General features: G+C 34.7%; 1 protein-coding gene across 1 annotated transcript in view; it reads right to left on the bottom strand.

The window, feature by feature from the left end:
- Positions 1-23,323, bottom strand: part of LOC138348066 (uncharacterized) — a 24,436-nt gene extending 1,113 nt beyond the window's left edge. Inside the window, exons 1-5 of the mRNA XM_069296675.1 lie at positions 22,997-23,323; positions 21,321-21,488; positions 21,011-21,121; positions 20,326-20,416; positions 20,046-20,247 (exon numbers count right to left, since the gene is read on the bottom strand). Coding sequence (XP_069152776.1) covers positions 20,046-20,247; positions 20,326-20,416; positions 21,011-21,121; positions 21,321-21,488; positions 22,997-23,323 — 899 coding nt within the window. The remainder of the gene's footprint in view (positions 1-20,045; positions 20,248-20,325; positions 20,417-21,010; positions 21,122-21,320; positions 21,489-22,996) is intronic.
- Positions 23,324-23,425: the final 102 nt, after the last annotated feature.

Genomic DNA, 23,425 nt, shown 5'->3' with positions numbered 1-23,425 from the left:
ACGACCTAAGTTAATATGATCATTTTATACATATTTATTTAAAATTTAATAAATTGTATTCTTAAACTTCATTAAAATATTTTTTTCAAGTGATAAATTTCCTCCACAAGACACATGACTTTTCTAAAAATTAAAAATTATAAGACTTTTCTAGAACCAAGTCTATGACACAAATAAATAGACATTAACTCATTCTTCATTTTATTCACTCCTCAATTCTCTCCCCTATCATGTCTTATACCAATAGACTTCTCGCCCTTTATTTTTTATTTGCATCCTAAATAGTATACACTCCGAAATAGATCCCTTATTAAGAAAGTCAATAATGTAGTTTTTTTTTCAACATTATGAACTGCATTTCCGATCAATCTCTATATAATGACCCTACTTTTGTAAAATAATTATAATACAACAGTAAAATTCACTATTTCTTAGTGGACACATCACTTAGACTTGTCCATATAGTCAATTTTCATCAACATTCAACTGTTCCACACTTTTCAAACACCCTAATGAATCAGTTAACATGTTAAATTCAATATCAATGAGAATTGCTTATCAAAATGCTTAATTTAAAAGAAATGCAACCAGTGAGCAAGCTATTCAAGAACAAAATTTTCAACAATTTCAGAAGCATGTTATGTCCTTTTCTTTGGTTCTCTTCGGACTTTTCAAAATAATGGGATTGTTTGTTTATTTTAGATTTTAAAAATATTTTTTAAAGTATCTAATTTACTTGATTTCTCTTGTTATGTATGATCTCAAAACTCACATAACATATATGTCATTATATAATTTATTATAAAACATATATTTATTTATTACTATTATTTTATCATAGTTAAAATCATTTTAATCAAGTTATATAAATTGTTATCAACTACCTAATGTTAAATGATTGCAGTATATATTTTATCAAATATTGCTAATCTTTTTAAATCCTCTTTTGTTAAAGATAAAACATTTATTCATGTATATTAATTACTTTAGAAAAAATTCCTTCTTTACGATATAAAATTATTCTCCTAATTTTAAAACACAAAATCATAACTTTTTTTCATCAATTTATCACTTTGTAAAGAATGAGACGATTCATTATAATTTTCATCAAGTAGATTATAATTTTGTTTGTTAAAAATATATCTTGTTTTATCATTATTTCCTTTCATATTTATTTGAAAATATCATAATAATTTTTCTTTTAAAAACAAATCAAATTTCTATTACAAGATTGCATTATTAGACTCATAAACGGGCCTTTCATATTATTATATAGGGAAAATTGTATATAATAGCAAACTAATAACCTAAATTAAATGGAATAGCTAGGGTTTGATTTAATTGTGCTCCATAGCAAACGTTGGCAAAAATTTGCCAGGCGTCTCTCTCCTAGAAGTCTCGCTCGCCACTCTCCCATTCTCGCCTCTCTCGCTTTATACACAGAAGTGTATAATTTCTGTTTCTGCTTTGTATAAAGCGAGAGAAAATTGTATATACACACGCAAAAATGTATATCTTCCTGTTATACACTTAATTATATAATTTACAAACATTTTACTTCAAATATTGCATAGAAAAAGGCCAAAGAATTATACAATTGCAGTGAAATACAATTTTTTCTAGCTTTATACAACAGAAGTGTATATATTGCGTTTCTGTTTTTGTATAAAGCGAGAAAAACATATATCTTCTTGCTATACACTTATAATTATGCAATATACATACATTTTAATTCGATTCAACTGTATGCAAAGCTAATTATACAATTGCAGTGAAATAGGCCAACGAATTATACAATTTAGGCCAGCAAATTATACACTTGTATATGTATAGCGAATTATACAGTTTTTATGTTCGCTATGGAGCGCAATTATGCAAAGTTTGCTATAGCATACAAATATGAATTTTTTGTTTGCTATATGTGAAAGTTGCCCTATTTTTATATATATATATATATATATATATATATATATATATATCATTCGAGAATTTTAAGGAATAAGTTGGCAAAATATATATATATATATATATATATATATATTTTGCCAACTTATTCCTTAAAATTCTCGAATGATTGACGTGTTGATTTTTTTTAATTTTAAAATTAATAAATTACCCTCAGTTTTTACAGTTTTTTATTTTATCTAAATTTTGAAAAAAAGCAAAAAGTTAAACGTAACTGTAAAATTCTAATGTTTCTTAAAAGCGTTAAAAACAGCTTTTTAGTGAATGATTATAATTTTTTTTTATTTTTCATAAATAAATAATATTAGTAATCTATTATTTAATTCTGTAACATGTAATTAATAATTGTTTAAAAACTTATGTTTTGTGGTGCTGACACTTGAAAGTTTTCTTCTCCTATTATATATAGATAGATATTAGTAAACTAATCTGCACTTCTGTAACGACCCGTTTAGTCGTTTTGAGCAACAGACTTCAATTCTGGAAAAACTGGCAGAAGCGACGGACCCCACGACGGAACGTCATGGGCACGACGGACCGTCGAGGGGGTCTCGTCCCAAAATACTTAGAAAATCTGAAATTGGGTACTGAAAATCAACTCTCTGAACTTTGTGACGGAATGGCAGGACGGACCGTCAACGACCCTTGGTGGAAATTTGGGTCTCTGAACTCTGCGACGACCTGCAGGACGGACCGTCGCAGGCACGACGGCCCGTCACAGGTTGCGCAAATCCCAGGCAGAGTCGGATTTCTGGTGAAGTTTTAAGGGACGTTTTTGGACTATTCTTTCCTTAATTATAGACTTCGTGGGTTTATATTAATAACTCAAATTCTTGAGGGTTAAAAGAGGTAACCCTAAGTTAATTAGCGGGGTATTATTGCCACCTTCTATTCTTAATTATATACTAATTAGGGTAAAAGAAAGAGGGTTGAATAAGAAAAAGAAGAAAAGAACAGAAAGAGAGGGAGAAACGAACGGGAAAGAGGAGAAACGAGAAGAAGAACAAAGCTTTGGGAACTTGCTTGCTTGATTTCTAATCTTCGGTGGAGGTAGGTTATGGTTTTTATGCTTTCATAGTAAGCTCTTAATAGAGAATGATATGTATTGGTAGTATTGTAAACCCTACTATATGCTTAATTGTATGTTTGCATGAATATGATTATGTGATTGTGATAAGATAAGCATGATCAAAAATATTGAAACCCAAATCTTGAAAAGAAACTTTAATATACATTATTAATGATGATGCCTTGGTATAGAAGAAGGCTTGATGAATTAAAGTAATGGGATTGAGGATGCCTTGGTATAGAGAAAGCTTGATGATTTACAGAATGATATTAGTGGATCGGAGTATCACGTTCCGACACATAGATTTAGTGGATCGGAGTGTCACGTTCCGACACATGTAGGGGATCGGAGTGTCACGTTCCGACACATGTAGGGGATCGGAGTGTCACGTTCCGACACATGTAGGGGATCGGAGTGTCACGTTCCGACAAATGTAGGGGATCGGAGTGTCACGTTCCGACACATGTAGGGGATCAGAGTGTCACGTTCCGACACATGTAGGGGATCAGAGTGTCACGTTCCGACACATGTAGGGGATCGGAGTGTCACGTTCCGACACATAGAATTAGGGGATCGGAGTGTCACGAACCGACACAAGAGGAGGAAAGATAATGAATCTTGAAAGATGTTAATATACTCAATCTAACGAACATGATTCCCAAATGAGTATGGTATTGGGGCTTGAGTCCTCATGTGTGAATTTGATGGTACTTATTGATGATTATAGTACTTGTTGTTGTTACATGTTGAGTTTTATAGTTGATTTATGATAATACTTGATATATACTGTTCCCTATTTTGAGTTGGCCGATGATATCTACTCAGTACCCGTGTTTGTACTGACCCCTACTTTTATTGTTTTCTTCTTGTTAAATTGTGGAATGCAGCAAACGTGCCGTCATCTTCGACTCAACAGTAATTCAAGCCAGTCTTCGTCACACCGGATCTTCAGGGTGAGCTAACACTTCTAGCTTGAACTGGATCTCCTCCGTCACGTCTTGATGCCTTGAACCTCCGGCACGGACTAGCTTCTTATGTATTTTTAGCTTTTAGAATACTCTTAGTTTAGTCATTTGATTGTAGATGTTCTTGTGGTGATGACTTCCAGATTCTGGGGATAATGATAAGTTTTTGAGTTATAGAAGTTGATTATTGATTTTTATTAATGAGTTTAAGTCTTCCGCATTACTTTTTGTTGTTATTACATTGAAATGTTAAGGTTAGATTGGTTGGTTCGCTCACATAGGAGGGTAAGTGTGGGTGCCAGTCGCGGCTCGGATTTGGGTCGTGACAACTTCACGCGAAAATTTAATATCGCGAAACTTTCAAAATAATATTTAAAACTAGGGGAGTACAAAGGTCGGTTTGGTTTGGATTTTCATTTTAAAAAAACTAAATTAATCATGTCGATTTATTAAATCTAAAAATCAAATCAAATCACATAAAGTCGATTTTTCAATTTCGGCTTTAGTTGGTTCTTTCGTTTTTTTTTAGTTTTTTACAACTATACGGTATTGAAAAATAGATCAAATATTTTTTCACTTACCTGTGTGATAAGCCAAACTTAAGAAATGTTAAATGAATAGAAACTTTTGCAAAGACCGTAAAATTCACATGAGTACATAGTATTTTTTTCTAAAATATTAGTGCTTGTTATGTAAAATTAATAAGATTAAAGGCTAGAGGCAAACTGAATACAAAAAATATTTACAAAGTAAATTGTTAACTTCGACTTTGAAAAACTATAACAATATAATTGTAACTTCGGATCTTAATACAAAATAAAATATTTACAATTTTTATAAGGCAAAATTCGAAAGAAAAATATATAAAAATTGAAAATTATAAACTAACTAAAATATAATAACAAAGTAAATTATTAAATAATATTAAAGATGAAGAGAGAGAGAGAGAGAGCGTGTGTGCGTGTGTGTTTGTTTGGATTGTGTGCTTGCGTGTGTGTATTGGTGTGGATTGTATGTGTGTGCACGCGCGCATGTGTGTGTGTGTTTATATATTACTATGCAATCTTGTATGTAACAAACATTAATAATATAAAGAGAAATGAAAATTAATATATCTTATCATTTATCCTTAATATCATAAGTATAATTTAATGACAGTAAAAATACATACCAGGATCTTTAACATAAGCAATGGTGTCACTGAACCACTCAACATGAGCGAAATATCCAAATATTTAATTTTGAAGAAGAAGAAGAAGAAGATGTTCGAAATTTCTGTTGTTTTAAAATGAGAGGAAATTATTTTATATATAGACAACAAAGGGTAGTGTAAATAAATATTTATTGTAACTTATCGGAAAAAGTTATAATTATTTGAAAAAGTTGCAACCCTTCGGAAAGGTCACAACCTTTTACAAAAGCCACAACTTTTAATAAAAATCTTAATTTTTTTTTATAAAAGTCGCAATTCTTTATTAAAGTCACAACTTTTCATGAAAGGTAAAGACTTATTTTGAAAATAAATAAATTAAAAGAGAATTCTAATTCTATTTTGTGGTGGCGCCACGTAGGCGAGCCTGAGGTTCTCTTATATATGTATATATATGATAATGATGATTTGGAACCTATGACGGGAAATTTAAATCTGACATGATTTGTTGATTGTCATTTTGATGAATGCGTATGCCAATATTATGGATAGAATATAAGCAGTTGAAAAAAGAGATAGATTGAAATTCATCCTTATCTCATTCAGAACCTCAAACAAATCAATGTGAACAAAGGTTAAAAAGATTTTTTATTTGTTAAATGTTGCAAATCAACTGTCAAATACATTTACTAATCTTTTAAGGGTTACTAAATATTATTCTTCAGTTGCAATTGCTCCAGTTTGAGTTGATGTCTCGATAGGACAAATTGTTAAAGCGAATGAGTCTAAACACATTTAAACGTGATAGGTCAATTGGTTCAAAGGATAAAAATTCTCGAAAAAGAAAAGAAATAAATTAACAAGGAGATCATATTATGGAGGAAATTGCTCAAGAAGAGTTCCAAGAGATAACAAATGATAAGACCATAGAGGAGGTCAAAATAACTGAAATAATGAAAATGAAGAAATCTCAATAAGTCATGTCTCGACGAAAAAAAATAGAATCAAAATAATATTGTAATGAAAAATATTTTTGCTCATAATGTTGTTGAAATAATGTAACAATATTAGAATTTAGAATCGAAATCTGTCAATGAATGCAGACATCAAAATGATTGGTAAAATTGAAAGGATGTTATGCAAGCGAAATTAAGTGAAATTTTTGGACCAATAGTCCAAACACCTGAAGGTATCAAACCAGTGGGGTATAAATGAATTTTATTGGAAAATGAAACGAAAAAAGTGAAGTTGTAAGATATAAAACACGACTTGTGGCAAAAGATTTTTCCCAAAGACCTGACATTGATTATGTGCAGACATATTCTCTTGTGGTGGATGAAATTACCTTCAGGTTTCAACAAAATCTGGTAGTTCATGAAAAGTTTAAACGCGTTTAATGGATGTTGTCACAACCTATTTTTATGGCTCATTGGACCACAATATTTTTATAAAACTCCATGAAAAATTTAATGTACACTAAGCATATAAAAATTCGCAAGAAACTTGTTTGATAAGGCTTCAAAAATACTTGTATGAATTGAAACAATCAGGGAGGATGTGATCGTGTTAGCATTATTTTGCTAAATGAAGGGTACAAAAATGACCCTGTTTGTCCTTGTGTTTTTGTAAAATGGTCTGGATCCAATTTTGTTATAATAGATGTGTATATTGATGATTTAAATATCATTATCACTCCTAAAGAGTTATCAAAAGTTGTTGAGCGTTTAAAAAAAGAATTTGAAATAAATATCTTGGTGAAACAAAATTTTGTCTTAGCCTATAAATCGAGCATTTGAAAAATGAGATATTTTTTCATCAATTAACATACACATAAAAGATTTTAAAGCTATTTTACATGGATAAATCACATCCATTGTTTACCCTGATGGTTGAGATCAGCTTGACATATATAAAGATAACATTTCGATCCCAAAAAAATGATGAAGAATTTCTTGGCGATGAAACTCCATACTTTAGTGTCATTGTGGCGCTAATGTATCTTGCCAATAATACTCGAGCAACTATATGTTTTGCAATAAGTTTATTGGCAAGATTCAACTCATTACCAACAAAGAGACATTAGAATAGGGTCAAACACATATTCAGATATCTTCAAGGAACCATTTATATGAGATTATTTTATTCTAATAAATTCAAGTAAGAAATGATTAGTTATGCAAATTGTAACGACCAGTTTAGTCATTTTGAGCAGCAGATTTTATTTCTGGAAAAACAGGCTGAGACGACGGAACCCACGACGGAACGTCATGGGCACGACGGACCGTCGAGGGTTTCTCGTCCTAAAACACTTAGAAATTCTGAAATTTGGGTGCTGAAATCGACTCTCTGAACTCTGTGAGGGACCTGCAGGACGGACCGTCACAGGCACGACGAATCGTCGTGATCCACCGTTTCAAAACACTTTAACTCTTGAGAATTTGGTACAGGGAACGATTCTCTGAACGTCGTGACGGAAGTGCAAGATGGACCGTCGTAGGTACAACGGGCCGTCACAGACTCCTTAAGGAAATCGAGTCTCTGACGAACCTGCATGACGGACCGTTGCAGGCGCGACGGGCCGTCACAGGTTGCGTAATCCCAGTTGAAGTCGGAATTCTGGTTAAGTTTTAAAGGGACGTTTTTGACTATTCCTGCTTTAATTATAAAGTTAGTGGGTTAATGTTAATAAGTCTAATTACTTGGGGGTTAAAACAGGTAACCTTAAGTTAATTAGTGGGTTATTATTGCCATCTTTTATTCTTAATTATATACTAATTAGGGTAAAAGAAAGAGGGTTTGAATAAAGAAAATAGAAAGAACAAGGGAAAGAGAGAGAAAGTTGAACGAGAGAGAGAGGATCGAACAAGAAGAAAAACACAAAGCTTGGGAAATTGCTTGCTTGATCACGAATGTTCGGTGGAAGTAGATTATGGTTTTCATGCTTTCATAGTAAACTCTTAATAGAGAATGATATGTATTGGTAGTATTGTAAACCCTGCTATGTGCTTAATTGTCGGCATGCATGAACGTGATTATATAATTGTGATTATATTAAGCATGATGAAGTTATTGAATCCCAAATCTTGATAAAAACCTAATCTCTTTTTAATGATGATGCCTTGGTAAGGGAGAAGGCTTGATGAACTAAAGTAATGAGATTGATGATGCCTTGGTAAGGGAGAAGGCTTGATGAGTTGATAGAATGAGATTAGGGGATGGGGTGTCACGAATCGACACGTAGAACTAGGGGATCGGGTGTCACGAACCGACACGTAGAACTAGGGGATCGGGTGTCACGAACCGACACGTAGAATTAGGGGATCGGGTGTCACGAACCGACACGTAGAATTAGGGGATCGGGTGTCACGAACCGACACGTAGAATTAGGGGATCGGGTGTCACAAACCAACACGTAGATTTAGGGGATCGGAGTGTCACGTACCGACACAAGAGGATTAATGAATATGAGGGAGCGGAGTGTCACGTACCGACACAAGAGAAATAAAGATAATGAATCTTGAAAGATGTTAATATACTCAATCTAAAGAACATAATTTCCAAATGAGTATGGTATTAAGGCTTGAGTCCTCATGTGTGAACTTGATGGTAATTGTTAATGATATAGTACTTGCTGTTGCTACATGTTGAGTATCATAGTTGATTTTATGATATTACTTGGTATATATATTGTTTTCTATTTTGAGTTGGCCGATGATATCTACTCAGTACCCGTGTTTTGTACTGACCCCTACTTTCATTGTTTTCTTCTTTGTTATTTGTGGAGTGCAACAAACGTGCCATCGTCTTCAACTCAACAGTAATTCAAGCCAGTCTTACTACATCGGAAATTCAGGGTGAGCTAATGCTTCTAGCTTGGACTGGATCTTCTTCTTCAAGTCTTGATGCCTTGAACTTCCGGCATGGACTAGCTTCTTATGTATTTTTAGCTTTTAGAATACTCTTAGTTTAGTCATTTGATCGTAGATGTTCTTGTGGTGATGACTTCCAGATTTTGGGGATAATAATGGTTATTGATTTTATTAATGAGTTTAAGTCTTCCGCATTACTTTCTGTTGATATTATATTGAAATGTTAAGGTTTAGATTGGTTGGTTCGCTCACATAGGAGGGTAAGTGTGGGTGCCAGTCGTGGCCCGGATTTGGGTCGTGACAAACTTGGTATCAGAGCATTAGGTTCGTTGGTTTCATCACACAAGAACGAGTCTAGTAGAGTCTTAAGGAACGGTAGGGGGACGTCTTTACTTTTCTTTGAGAGGCTATAAGACTTTAGGAAAAATTCCATTCTTTCTTTCTTTCTTTCGTGCTACTACTTGAATCCAATTGGTATCTAGGTGATATAAATTGGTATCTGACCATCTTCACTCTCTTTCGCAGATAGTTAGAACTAGAGCAACGACTACGCCAACACCAGCACCGGCGGGACAGGGTGCGTCTGAGCCAGCCACTGGGGCTGTAGCTCGAGGAAGAGCAGCGACAAGAGGCCGTGGTAGAGGTCGTGGGAGGACGTCCTCTAGGGGAAGAGGACAAGCACCTAGTCCATCTGATACTAGGGTAGTGACTCCTCCACCGACTGAGGAGGTAATAAGAGAAGGGGAGGATGGGGAAAATGAACAGGTGCAGAATGAGGGATTGCCACCCCAGCCTACCCCAGAGATGATAAACCAGGTGCTCGCTTATCTTAGTGGTTTGTCCGATCAGGGTCAGACACCTCCAGTGTTTTCTGCACCAACACCTCCAGTTTCAGAGGTACAACATGCAGCCACTATGGCTCCTCGTATGGATGCCTCATTGGACATAGGCACATTTCCACGTCTGACTACTGGGCCTATAATGACAAATGATCAGCATGAACTTTTCAGTAAGTTCTTGAAATTGAAACCTCCAGTCTTCAAGGGTGCTGAATCTAAGGATGCTTACGATTTTCTGGTTGACTGTCATGAGCTACTACACAAGATGAGTATAGTAGAACGGTTTGGTGTTGAGTTCGTGAGTTATCAGTTTCAAGGGAATGCCAAAATGTGGTGGCGGTCACATGTTGAGTGTCAACCAACAGAGGCACCACCTATGACTTGGGCGTCATTCTCTAGCTTGTTTATGGAGAAGTATATCCCTCGGACATTGAGGGATAGGAAATGGGATGAGTTCTTGAGCCTAGAGCAAGGTAGGATGTCGGTCAATTCATATGAGGCTAAGTTTCGTGCACTATCCAGATATGCCACCCAACTTTGTTTCAGTCCACAAGAGCGCATTCGTCGTTTTGTGAAGGGGTTGAGGCCAGAGTTGCGGATTTCAGCCTTACAAGTAGTGGCTACGGCAAAATCCTTCCAAGAAGTGGTAGATTTCGTGGTAGAGGTGGAAGGAGTGAAGCCAGATGAATTTACCATGGCATCGACATCAAAGAGGTTTCGAAAGGGAGGTGAGTTTAATGGTTCTTACTCTAGAGGACAGGGTTCCGGAGGTTACTCAGTTTGACCCATTCAGTCTTCACTACAGACTGTAGTTGGGGGTCCACCTAAGACCGGTCAACACTTCTCTAAGAGACCTATGCTTGACTCTAGAGAGTGTTATGGATGTGGGGAGACTGGACATATTAGGAGAAATTGTCCAAAACAGAGTTATAGACCCCCAATGGCTAGAGGTAGAGGTGGTCATGGTAGAGGCCGTTATTCTGGAGGACGTGGTGGTCGAGGTAATGGTGGTCACCAAAATGGTCGAGGTTATGGGCAAACTGGAGCCACTACATCACAACATGGTAGGGGCAATGGACAGACAAACGATAGGGCCCATTGTTACGCTTTCCCTGGGCGGTCGGAAGCGGAGGCATCTGATGCTGTCATCACAGGTAATCTTCTGGTTTGTGATTGCATGGCTTCTGTATTGTTTGATCCTGGATCCACATTTTCTTATGTATCTTCCTCATTTGCTAATTGTCTAAATTTACATTGTGAATTACTTGATATACCTATTCATGTTTCTACTCCGGTGGGTGAGTCTGTGGTAGTTGAAAAGGTATATAGGTCTTGATTGGTAAACTTTGTGGGGAGCAACACTTATGTAGATTTGGTTATCTTAGAAATGGATGATTTTGATGTAATTCTGGGTATGACTTGGCTTTCTCCGAAATTTGTGATCTAAGATTGTAATGCTAAAACGGTGACGTTAGCCAAGCCTGGGACAAATCCGTTAGTGTGGGAGGGTGAATACACTTCCAATCCGGTGCGTGTCATCTCCTTTCTTCGTGCTAAGAAAATGGTTAGTAAAGGGTGTTTAGATTTCTTGGCACATCTCAAGGATGACACTACCCAAGTACCTTCAATTGAGTCGGTTTCGGTGGTCCGTGAGTTTCTGGATGTGTTCCCTGCAGATCTTCCTGGTATGCCACCTGATAGGGATATTGACTTCTGTATTGATCTTGAACCGGGTACTCGCCCCATTTCTATACCCCCTTATAGAATGGCTCCCGCGGAGTTAAGAGAGTTAAAAGCCCAACTTCAAGAGTTGTTAAACAAAGGCTTTATTAGACCAAGTGCATCTCCTTGGGGTGCTCCAGTTTTGTTTGTGAAGAAGAAGGATGGGAGTTTTCGAATGTGTATAGACTACAAACAACTAAACAAGGTAACCATAAAGAACAAGTATCCTCTTCCTCGCATTGATGACTTGTTCGATCAGTTTCAAGGTGCTTGTGTCTTCTCTAAGATCGACTTGAGATCCGGTTATCATCAATTGAAAATACGAGCAATGGATGTGCCAAAGACTGCTTTTCGAACGAGGTATGGGCATTACGAATTTGTAGTGATGTTTTTTGGTCTTACGAATGCCCCTTCTGCTTTCATGTGCTTGATGAACGGGATTTTTAAGCCATATCTGGATCTCTTTGTGATCGTATTCATTGATGATATATTGGTTTACTCAAAGAGCAAAAACGAACACGAAGAGCATTTGGGAATGGTATTGGAAATGTTGAGGGAAAAAAAGCTTTATGCCAAGTTCTCTAAGTGTGAGTTTTGGCTAGATGCAGTGTCCTTCTTGGGGAACGTGGTTTCTAAGGATGGAGTGATGGTGGATCCTTCTAAGATTGAGACAGTAAAGAATTGGGTAAGACCTACTAATGTGTCAGAAATAAGGAGCTTTGTTGGGTTAGCTAGCTACTACCACCGATTTGTCAAGGGATTCTCTTCTATTGTTTCCCAACTGACGAACTTGACTAAGCAAAATGTCCCATTCGTATGGTCGGATGAGTGTGAGGAAAGCTTTCAGAAGCTCAAGACTCTGTTGACTACTGCACCAATTCTCACCTTGCCAGTGGAAGGCTAGAATTTCATTGTCTATTGTGATGCATCCTATTCGGGTTTGGGTGCAGTGCTAATGCAGGAGAAGAATGTGATTGCTTATGCTTCAAGACAATTTAAAGTGCATGAACGTAACTATCCAACTCATGATTTGGAATTGGCCACGGTAGTGTTTGCATTAAAGCAATGGAGACACTATTTATATGGGGTTAAGTGTGAGGTCTATACGGATCATCGTAGCCTTCAGTATGTCTTTACTCAGAAGGATTTGAACTTGAGACAGAGGAGATGGATAGAGCTACTAAAGGACTACGATTTCACTATTTTGTATCATCCGGGGAAGGCGAATGTTGTAGCGGATGCTTTAAGTAGAAAGGCGGGAAGCATGGGAAGTCTAGCTCACTTGCAAGCTTCTAGACGCCCATTGGCTAGAGAAGTTCAGATTCTGGCTAACGACCTTATGAGATTAGAAGAAAATGAGAAGGGAGGATTTTTAGCTTGTGTGGAGGCAAGATCTTCCTTCCTTGACAAGATTGAGGGAAAGCAATTTAATGATAAAAAATTGATCCGGATCCGAGATAAAGTGTTGCGAGGAGAGGCTAAAGAAGCGACGATCGATGAGGAAGGTGTTTTGAGGATTAAGGGAAGGGTATGTGTACCCCGCGTCAATGATTTGATCAACACCATTCTGACAGAGGCTCATAGTTCAAGGTATTCAATACATCCGGGTGCAACCAAGATGTACCGTGACCTAAAGCAACACTTTTGGTGGAGTAGAATGAAGCGTGATATTGTAGATTTTATTGCCAAATGTCCAAACTGTCAACAAGTAAAGTATGAACACCAAAGGCCCAGAGGAACACTTCAGAGGATGCCCATTCCGGAATGGAAATGGGAGAGAATCGCAATGGACTTCGTGGTTGGTCTTCCAAAGATGATGGGTAAGTACGACTCTATTTGGGTGATTGTTGATAGGTTAACTAAGTCTGCACATTTCATTCCGGTCAAGGTGACTTACAATGCAGAGAAGTTAGCCAAAATCTATATCTCAGAAATTGTTCGGTTGCATGGGGTTCCACTATCCATCATATCAGATAGAGGTACGCAGTTTACTTCCAAGTTTTGGAGAACATTGCATGCTGAATTGGGTACTAGGTTGGACCTTAGTACCGCGTTCCATCCTCAGAACGATGGTCAGTCTGAGTGAATGATTCAAGTGTTGGAGGATATGCTTCGCGCATGTGTAATAGAGTTTGGAGGCCATTGGGATAGCTTCTTACCCTTAGCAGAATTTTCATACAATAATACCTATCACTCAAGCATTGACATGGCTCCATTTGAAGCATTGTATGGTAGGAGATGTAGGTCCCCCATTGGTTGGTTTGATGCGTTCGAGGTTAGACCTTGGGGTACTGATCTATTGAGGGATTCGATGGAGAAGGTGAAATCTATTCAAGACAAGCTTCTAGCGGCGCAAAGTAGACAAAAAGAATATGCAGATCGAAAGGTTAGAGACTTAGAGTTAATGGAGGGAGAACAAGTCTTGCTGATGTTTTCGCCCATGAAAGGGGTGATGCGGTTTGGTAAAAGGGGTAAGATAAGTCCAAGGTACATTGGTCCCTTTGAAGTACTTACGCGAGTAGGGGAGGTGGCTTATGAATTAGCCTTGCCTCCAGGGCTATCCGGAGTACATCAGGTATTCCATGTGTCGATGTTGAAAAGATACCATGGGGATGGAAACTACATTATCCGTTGGGATTCAGTTTTGCTTGATGAGAACTTGTCTTATGAGGAGGAACCTGTTGCCATTCTAGATAGAGAAATTCGCAAGTTGAGATCAAGTGAGATTGCATCCATCAAAGTTCAATGGAAGAATCGACCCGTTAAAGAAGCCACTTGGGAGAAGGAGGTTGATATGCGAGAAAGGTATCCACACCTGTTCACAGATTCAGGTACTCCTTTTCGCCCTTATTCTCCTTCTTGTGATCGTTCGGGGACGAACGATGGGTAAATTGGTATCTAATGTAACGACCTGTTTAGTCGTTTTGAGCAGCAGATTTTATTTCTGGAAAAACAGGCTGAGACGACGGAACGCACGACGAAACGTCATGGGCACGACTGACCGTCGAGGGTGTCTCATCCTAAAACACTTAGAAATTCGGAAATTTGGGTGCTGAAATCAACTCTCTGAACTCTGTGACGGACCTGCAGGACGGACCGTCACAGGCACGACGAATCGTCATGATCCACCATTTCAAAACACTTCAACTCTTGAGAATTTGGTACAGGGAACAATTCTTTGAACGTCGTGATGGAAGTGCAGGACGGAACGTCGTAGGTACGACCGGCCGTCACAGACTCCTTAAGGAAATCGAGTCTCTGACGAACCTGCATGATGGACCGTCGCAGGCGCGACGGGCCGTCACAGGTTGCGTAATCCCAGTTGAAGTCGGAATTCTGGTTAAGTTTTAAAGGGACGTTTTTGACTATTCCTGCTTTAATTATAAAGTTAGTGGGTTAATGTTAATAAGTCTAATTGCTTGGGGGTTAAAAGAGGTAACCTTAAGTTAATTAGTGGGTTATTATTGCCATCTTTTATTCTTAATTATATACTAATTAGGGTAAAAGAAAGAGGGTTTGAATAAAGAAAATAGAAAGAACAAGGGAAAGAGAGAGAAAGTTGAACGAGAGAGAGGATCGAACGAGAAGAAAAACACAAAGCTTGGGAAATTGCTTGCTTGATCACGAATCTTCGGTGGAAGTAGGTTATGGTTTTCATGCTTTCATAGTAAACTCTTAATAGAGAATGATATGTATTGGTAGTATTGTAAACCCTGCTATGTGCTTAATTGTATGCATGCATGAACCTGATTATATAATTGTGATTATATTAAGCATGATGAAGTTATTGAATCCCAAATCATGATAAAAACCTAATCTCTTTTTAATGATGATGCCTTGGTAAGGGAGAAGGCTTGATGAACTAAAGTAATGAGATTGATGATGCCTTGGTAAGGGAGAAGGCTTGATGAGTTGATAGAATGAGATTATGGGATCGGGTGTCACGAACCGACACGTAGAACTAGGGGATCGGGTGTCACGAACCGACACGTAGAATTAGGGGATCGGGTGTCACGAACCGACACGTAGATTTAGGGGATCGGGTGTCACGAACCGATACGTAGAATTAGTGGATCGGGTGTCACGAACCGACACGTAGAATTAGGGGATCGGGTGTCACGAACTGACACGTAGAATTAGGGGATCGGGTGTCACGAACCAACACGTAGATTTAGGGGATCGGAGTGTCACGTACCGACACAAGAGGATTAATGAATATGAGGGAGCGGAGTTTCACGTACCGACACAAGAGAAATAAAGATAATGAATCTTGAAAGATGTTAATATACTCAATCTAAAGAACATAATTCCCAAATGAGTATGGTATTGAGGCTTGAGTCCTCATGTGTGAACTTGATGGTAATTGTTAATGATATAGTACTTGCTGTTGTTACATGTTGAGTATCATAGTTGATTTTATGATATTACTTGGTATATATATTGTTTTCTATTTTGAGTTGGCCGATGATATCTACTCAGTACCCGTATTTTGTACTGACCCCTACTTTTATTGTTTTCTTCTTTGTTATTTGTGGAGTGCAGCAAACGTGTCATCGTCTTCAACTCAACAGTAATTCAAGCCAGTCTTATTACATCGGAAATTCAGGGTGAGCTAATGATTCTAGCTTGGACTGGATCTTCTTCTTCAAGTCTTGATGCCTTGAACTTCCGGCATGGACTAGCTTCTTATGTATTTTTAGCTTTTAGAATACTCTTAGTTTAGTCATTTGATCGTAGATGTTCTTGTGGTGATGACTTCCAGATTTTGGGGATAATAATGGTTATTGATTTTATTAATGAGTTTAAGTCTTTCGCATTACTTTCTGTTGATATTATATTGAAATGTTAAGGTTTAGATTGGTTGGTTCGCTCAAATAGGAGGGTAAGTGTGGGTGCCAGTCGCGGCCCGGATTTGGGTCGTGACACAGATGTTGAATATTTGCTTGATCCACATAAAGCTCGATATCAGACATGCAATTTATTTACTTGTGGAGGCAACACTCTTAGTGTTCAATGAAGCAAACATTAGGTGTTACTTCATGAAGTCATGCAGAAATAATAATTACCATGAAGTAATTCGGGAGTGTGTTTGGTTGAGATCAATGACTCAACATATTCAAGAAATGTATGATTTTCCTATGAAATAAATGTTAACATATTCGCTCAGGTGATAATTAAGAGGATCTATTTACTAAAGCATTGACAACCTCAACATTTAAAAAGTTGGTATTCAAGTTTGAAATACGTCTTCTCTAAGACGGGGAAATAAACTATGCGCTGCATCTTGTTCTCTTAGCCTAGGTTATGAGTTTTCCTGGAAAAGTTTTTAACGAGGAAACAAATAAAGCGTATTACATGATATGTCTATTCTTTTGTCCTTCACTAAGATTTTAACCCACAAGTTTTTTTCTTAGTAAGATTTTAACGAGACATATTGTATATGGTCATTCAATGGAGAGTGTTGTAGATATTTTGGTGGTTAAATGGATGGTCCTAACTCCTAGGTTAATTTCCTCCTTTATGAGTAATAATGTTGTTGATAATGTGATCAAATGAATCATCATAACTCCTAGGTTAATTTCCTCCTTTATTGATAGTAATGTTATTGATAATATGATCAAATGAATGACCATAACTGTTAAGGTTTATTCTTCTTTTATGGGTAGCAATTCTCAAGGTTTAATGTAATGTTTTTGACACTCAATATTCATCAATGTAATCTTATATATAGTGGCGTTGAGAATAATTTTGAATACACTTGAAAAAAAGAAACTTATCTTTTATTGTTCCTCTTATCTTATATTTTTCTTGTTTTCATCTTTATATTGCTTTATTGTTCTTAAATTTTACAACAGATTTTTTTTCTTGGCATCTATTTTTGCAACTCAAATATATTGCTTAGTCATATTGCGTAATGCTTTAAAGTTGTGTACTCAACTACATGAGTTATACACGCAATAGTTTTTGTTTATTTTATATATTTTTTTCTTAGTAGACGTAAATCATGTACGTTAAACTTGTATTAATTAATAGCGTCATAACAACATATAGCTTAGATTGATCAATCAGACATTCTTAGTCAAAAAATTGTAATATCAAATTTTACTAAGGGTCAAAAATTAATTTTCATACGTATATATTAAACTAATTTTGAAAATCTTTAATGAAAATTTTGACTTTATCATTATCAATTAATGTATAGTGTTAGATCTTGAGAAATAATTTGAGAATATAATTAAAAATAAATATTAATGAACAAATAAAAGTTACTGAAAGAGGTAGTTGTTTCCCTCAACCTAAGTTGCTTTTGCGTCCGAGCAAAACATCACTAAGTTGAAACTAACCAGATGAATACGAGTATTTCCGAACAGCTTTTAATTTCGAGAACCCCAATCACAAAATAATCTATGTATACATGTGGACATTGCAATAACAAATATATATGGCAATAATTTAAGTGTAAATTAGGTATATAGCATATTATGTAGTCATATTATCAAGTGATGGCACAAGATTTTGATTTTCATTCAATAACATATAATATATCAACTTATAGCATTTCTTTAAATTAAAATATATTAAATATTTATTCAGTTAAATCAGGAAGAAAAAAAATTTAAAAATTATTAATAAAAATTGGATAACTACCGTGAATGTAGTTACACTTTTTAACTGATAACCAAATTTGCACTTTTTAAGGGAATTTAAATATATTAATTAAAGATATGCTCCTTAATTAGCGAAATCCATTTTTAATGGTAATTTTTTTTGATTCTTTATCCTAAAAAAATTCTATTCTGTTATCTTTCTTTCCATAAACGTGTTTTAATTTTTTTTTCCAGAAATTTGACTATATTCATAAAACAATTAAAATTGAAGGTTGAAAAAGTTTAGATTTGATTTGATGGAGAAATTTGTTTCAATTTTAATTAAACATGGTGGCAAATGGAATTCATCAGGTTAGTTTTTTTTTATATTTTAGTAATGTGTCGTTTTTTTTTCCTGTGTTATATTGCATATGTTAAATTGATATATATATATTTTTTGAAACATTAATTTAGTGTTTCTACTAATAAAAATTTCGTAATGTTAAATGTATTTTCATGTGTAATTAAAAAGAAGAGTGATGGTAAATGTGATTACTGGTTAAAATTTAATATTTTAAAGTTTTTGATAAATTTAGCAAATTTTTTGTTTTTGAAACATTAGAACATTATCTGACATTTTGTATTAACAATGTATACATTTTGTATTTTAATGTATATATATTAAGTATGAACAATCTATACGAAAATCAATTGAGTATGAAATTGAATTAACTGTATATTTTTTTTTATATTAAATTGGATAAATGACTATGAAATTGTATTTTAGATTGTATGTAGTAGTTAGTTGTGTAATATGCAGTATGTATAAAAATTGTTTTAATTTTGTATTGATTTAAATTTTTGTTATTGTGTATATACGTGTCTTGTATATAATTTTGTGTGATTTGTGTAAATTTTGTAGTAAACAAAATTGTGTATTTGTAACGACCTGTTTAGTTGTGTTCAGCAGCAGACTTCAATTCTGGAAAAACTGGCAGAAACGACGGACCCCACGACGGACTGTCATGGGCACGACGGACCGTCGAGGGGGTCTCGTTTCAAAACACTTAGAAAATTTGAGAATTGGGTACCGAAATCGACTCTCTGAACTTCGTAACGAAATGGCAGGATGGACAGTCACAGGTGTGACGGACCGTCACAGAGCCTTCAGTGGAAATCCACTCTCTGGACCTTGCCACGACCTGCAGGACGGACCGTCGCAGGCACGACGGGCCGTCGCAGGTTGCGCAGTCCCAGTCTGGGTCGGATTTCTTTATACGTTTTAAGGAACGTTTTTGACTATTCCTGCTTTAATTATAAAGTTGGTGGGTTAATTCTAATAAGTCTAATTACTTGGGGGTTAAAAGAGGTAACCTTAAGTTAATTAGTGGGTTATTATTGTCATCTTTTATTCTCAATTATATACTAATTAGGGTAAAAGAAAGAGGGTTTAAATAAAGAAAATAGAAAGAGCAAAGAGAGAGAGAGGATTGATCGAGAGAGGAGAAACAAAGAGGAAAACACAAAGCTTTGGGAATTTGCTTGCTTGATCACTAATCTTCGGTGGAGGTAGGTTATGGTTTTCATGCTTTCATAGTAAACTCTTAATAGAGAATGATATGTATTGATAGTATTGTAAACCCTGCTATGTGCTTAATTGTATGCATGCATGAATGTGATTATATTAAGCATGATGAAGTTATTGAATCCCAAATCTTGATAAAAACCTAATCTCTTGTTAATGATGATGCCTTGGTAAGGGAGAAGGCTTGATGAACTAAAGTAATGAGATTGATGATGCCTTGGTAAGGGAGAAAGCTTGATGAATTTGATTTGAAATAATGTAGGTACTCTATTTGAACTGCTTTCTCCTTCCGACATTCTGATATAAGGAGAAGAGTCGTATTTACCCACATTCTTATTTCTTGTTCGCATATTTGGAGTCGTGGTGGCATTAAGAATCGGATCCAGGGCAATTATTTGTGTCATGGTAAAATCAGGATAATCGTCCAATGTTGGTGGTTTTGATTTTGACGCTGTAGATGCATCAATATTTAAACAATCATCCGTTGATTTTTGAGCTGCATATACATGAAAAAATGTTAAATAAAAAAAATTCTAAAATTTGAATTTATGTGATAAAAATGAATATATCGTACCAGCTGTGTTTGAATTTTGGACTTGTTGTGGAATTGTCTCTGTAGGCATATCTGTCGGATCATGTTGTGCAGCATGATGGTTGACGTTTTCCTGAAACATGTATTCATACACATATAATACACAACTAAAGCAGTGAATCATACACAATTCTAATAAACTTACAACATAATATTGAGAAATACATAATAGTATACAAAACATGATACAATATAATCAAACACATTTCAAACAACCTTACAACAATCTTTCATACACAATATACAAATCAAAACATAAAGTATAACTAATTATGGATATTACTTTTCACCAGTATCAGAAAACTTGATACAACAAAATTTATACACAATGCATACACATTTCATACATATTTTATATATACAGTGATATGATAGTATACTGATTCATACACAATTCATACATTGGATCGTACACATTTCATACAGTTAATCATACACACTTTATACAGTGAAACATACATAAAAAATACATGTTTCAGCAATTGATATTGTAATATGAAGAAATCTGTAATTTCATACAGTGAATCAAACACAATTCATACAATATTTAATTACACAAAATTTATATATTAAATATTTTATACCCAAAAAACAGAAAATAAAAATAACATAATTTATATATTTTTCAAACAAAATTCATACATAAAGTATACACAGATATATATACCTCTGGTTGTTCTTCAGGTATTTGTTCTCCTCTTGACAATCGAATCTCATCAATTATCATTTTGGTGGAGTTATCAACATACATCTTTATATCAGCCATGTGCTTGTGAACCTTATCGGTGAACATAAAAAAATTTATACATTCATAGTTTATAAAGTCATTATATTAATTATATAAAAATATGTTGGAACTTACAGTGATTTTGAGTTCTTTCAACTCTGCCTTAACCTTTTAATTAAAAAAATAAGTATTTGATATGTGTACTGTAATTTCAAAAAAAATTATGTTTATTTGAATATTTTACTTGTACCTCTGCAATATCAGCTCTCAATTCTTGAACTTTATGTTCACTGTCAACAGCACGATTTTCCGATGATCTTGGATTTTCTGAATCCTGGTGGCTGCTGGACTGATTTATAATGGTCTCGTCCATTAGATTTAACTCTGCTTCCGATAAGACAATATTTCTGAATTTATGCTGCATCAAAAAAAAAAGTATAATGTATAATGAATTATATTGAATGTAATAACATTATAAGAAAAATACCTGATTCCCATGAGTTCTGAAAATTGTTTTCTTCAAATCGTCAAAAAAAATGACATCATTCGGTGTCTTTCAGTTCAGTATTCTCGGTGTGCGATTTGAAACTCGTATAACAATGGTGTTGTCAAATGGATGACAACACTCATAAAACCATATCTGCAGTGTTATGTGGAACTGGCTGAATTTGAATGACGATGGATTTTTTTTTGAATTTTTTATTGCAAGCTTTGAGTGTTAAATTAAAACACTCATTTGCCCAAGGGAAATTGGCATACTGTCCAGACTCTACCAAATCAAAATACAATTTTGGAACTGTTGTCTTTGAAGGGTCTGATGCAGTCAGAAATGAAGAAATAAAGTACAGGATCCCGATTTTTAGTTTATCATCTTCTTCCCAAAAATTTTACAATTTAAACTTGTAATAAAAATCAGACTTGGATACTTTATTAAAATCTCCAAAATTTTCAGCAATGAGTCTGTTTTGAACATGTGGATCTGAAACAAAATCAGAAACAGGTCCACATTTCAAACCAGTTATAGCAACGAACTCTTTTAGACCAAAATTTAACTCTTTACCATTTACTTTAATGACAAACATGTCATCCCTAACATTTTCATTCCCCATTATAAATAAGTGCCTCAACAATTGACATTGGATTTTAATGTGATGTAAATTATAAAAAAATCCAAAAGGTGTTTCATCTAGGAATTGTTGAAACTTATCTTGACCTAAAAAGGTCAACAAATCCGCAAACACATTCATGTTAATACATGAAGACAGATGTGTTTGTGTCTTCTTCTCCTAACAAAATTGTAAAAATTAGATACATTAATCATACACATATTCATACACATGTAATACAAACCTAATTCATATACATAGTATACATACACATTTTATATATACAGTGAATCATACAGTGAATCATACAAAATTCATACAGTGAATCACACACAATTCATACAGTGAATCATACAGTGAATCATACAAAATTCATACAGTGAATCACACACAATTCATACAGTGAATCATACAAAATTCATACAGTGAATCATACAAAATTCATACAGTTATCATACAATTTTAACCTATATAATTTTCTAATTATATAATATAATGAAAAAATATATAATATAATGAAAAATAGTACCCAAAAACATGATAAAAAAAATTTCATACACATCTTATATATACAGTGAATCATACAAAATTCATATAGTGAATCATACACAATTTATACAGTTATCATACACAATTCATACGGTGAATCATACATAAAAAAAACATTATTTATTTAAACAGAAATTTCATATAGGGAATCATACACAATTCATAGATTATTTATTTTACACAAAAATTGTATTTTAACTATTTTATAGCCAAATAAAAGAAAAAAAAATAACATAATATAAAAAATATTAAAAAATTAACTTTTACTAACCTTTGAACTTTTTTTGGGTTTATCAGTTTCTTCTTCTTCTGCTCTTGGTTTTTTGGATTTTGATTTTATCAACTCTTCCACAAAATCAGATTCAGACTCTGATGATTCCTTGTTTTCTTTTCCTTTCCTTTTCTTTCCTCTTTCTTTAGTCGTTTTCTCGGATTCATCTTCTCTTTTCTTTTCTTTCCCTTTTCTCTTCTTCTCATTTTTCTTTGGATTTTGTGTTTGTGATAAAATTTTGAAAGATGTAGCATGAAAATCGTCTGAACTTGCTTCTTCATTCAATCTTCTACTTTTTCTTGGGGTTTCGTTGCTTCTTTTAGACATTGTACGGTTTGTTTATTGCAAGATTTAAAGATTTGAGTGCTAAAAATTAAGATTTGAATGGAACTATTTGAGAATTCTTGAAGAATAGTGTTAAGAGAGATG

Source organism: Solanum lycopersicum, chromosome 4 (assembly GCF_036512215.1).
Source record: "Solanum lycopersicum chromosome 4, SLM_r2.1".
Classification (NCBI taxonomy): Eukaryota; Viridiplantae; Streptophyta; class Magnoliopsida; order Solanales; family Solanaceae; genus Solanum; species Solanum lycopersicum.
The sequence above is the reverse complement of the archived record's forward strand: the minus strand, read 5'-3'. Positions and strand labels throughout refer to the sequence as shown.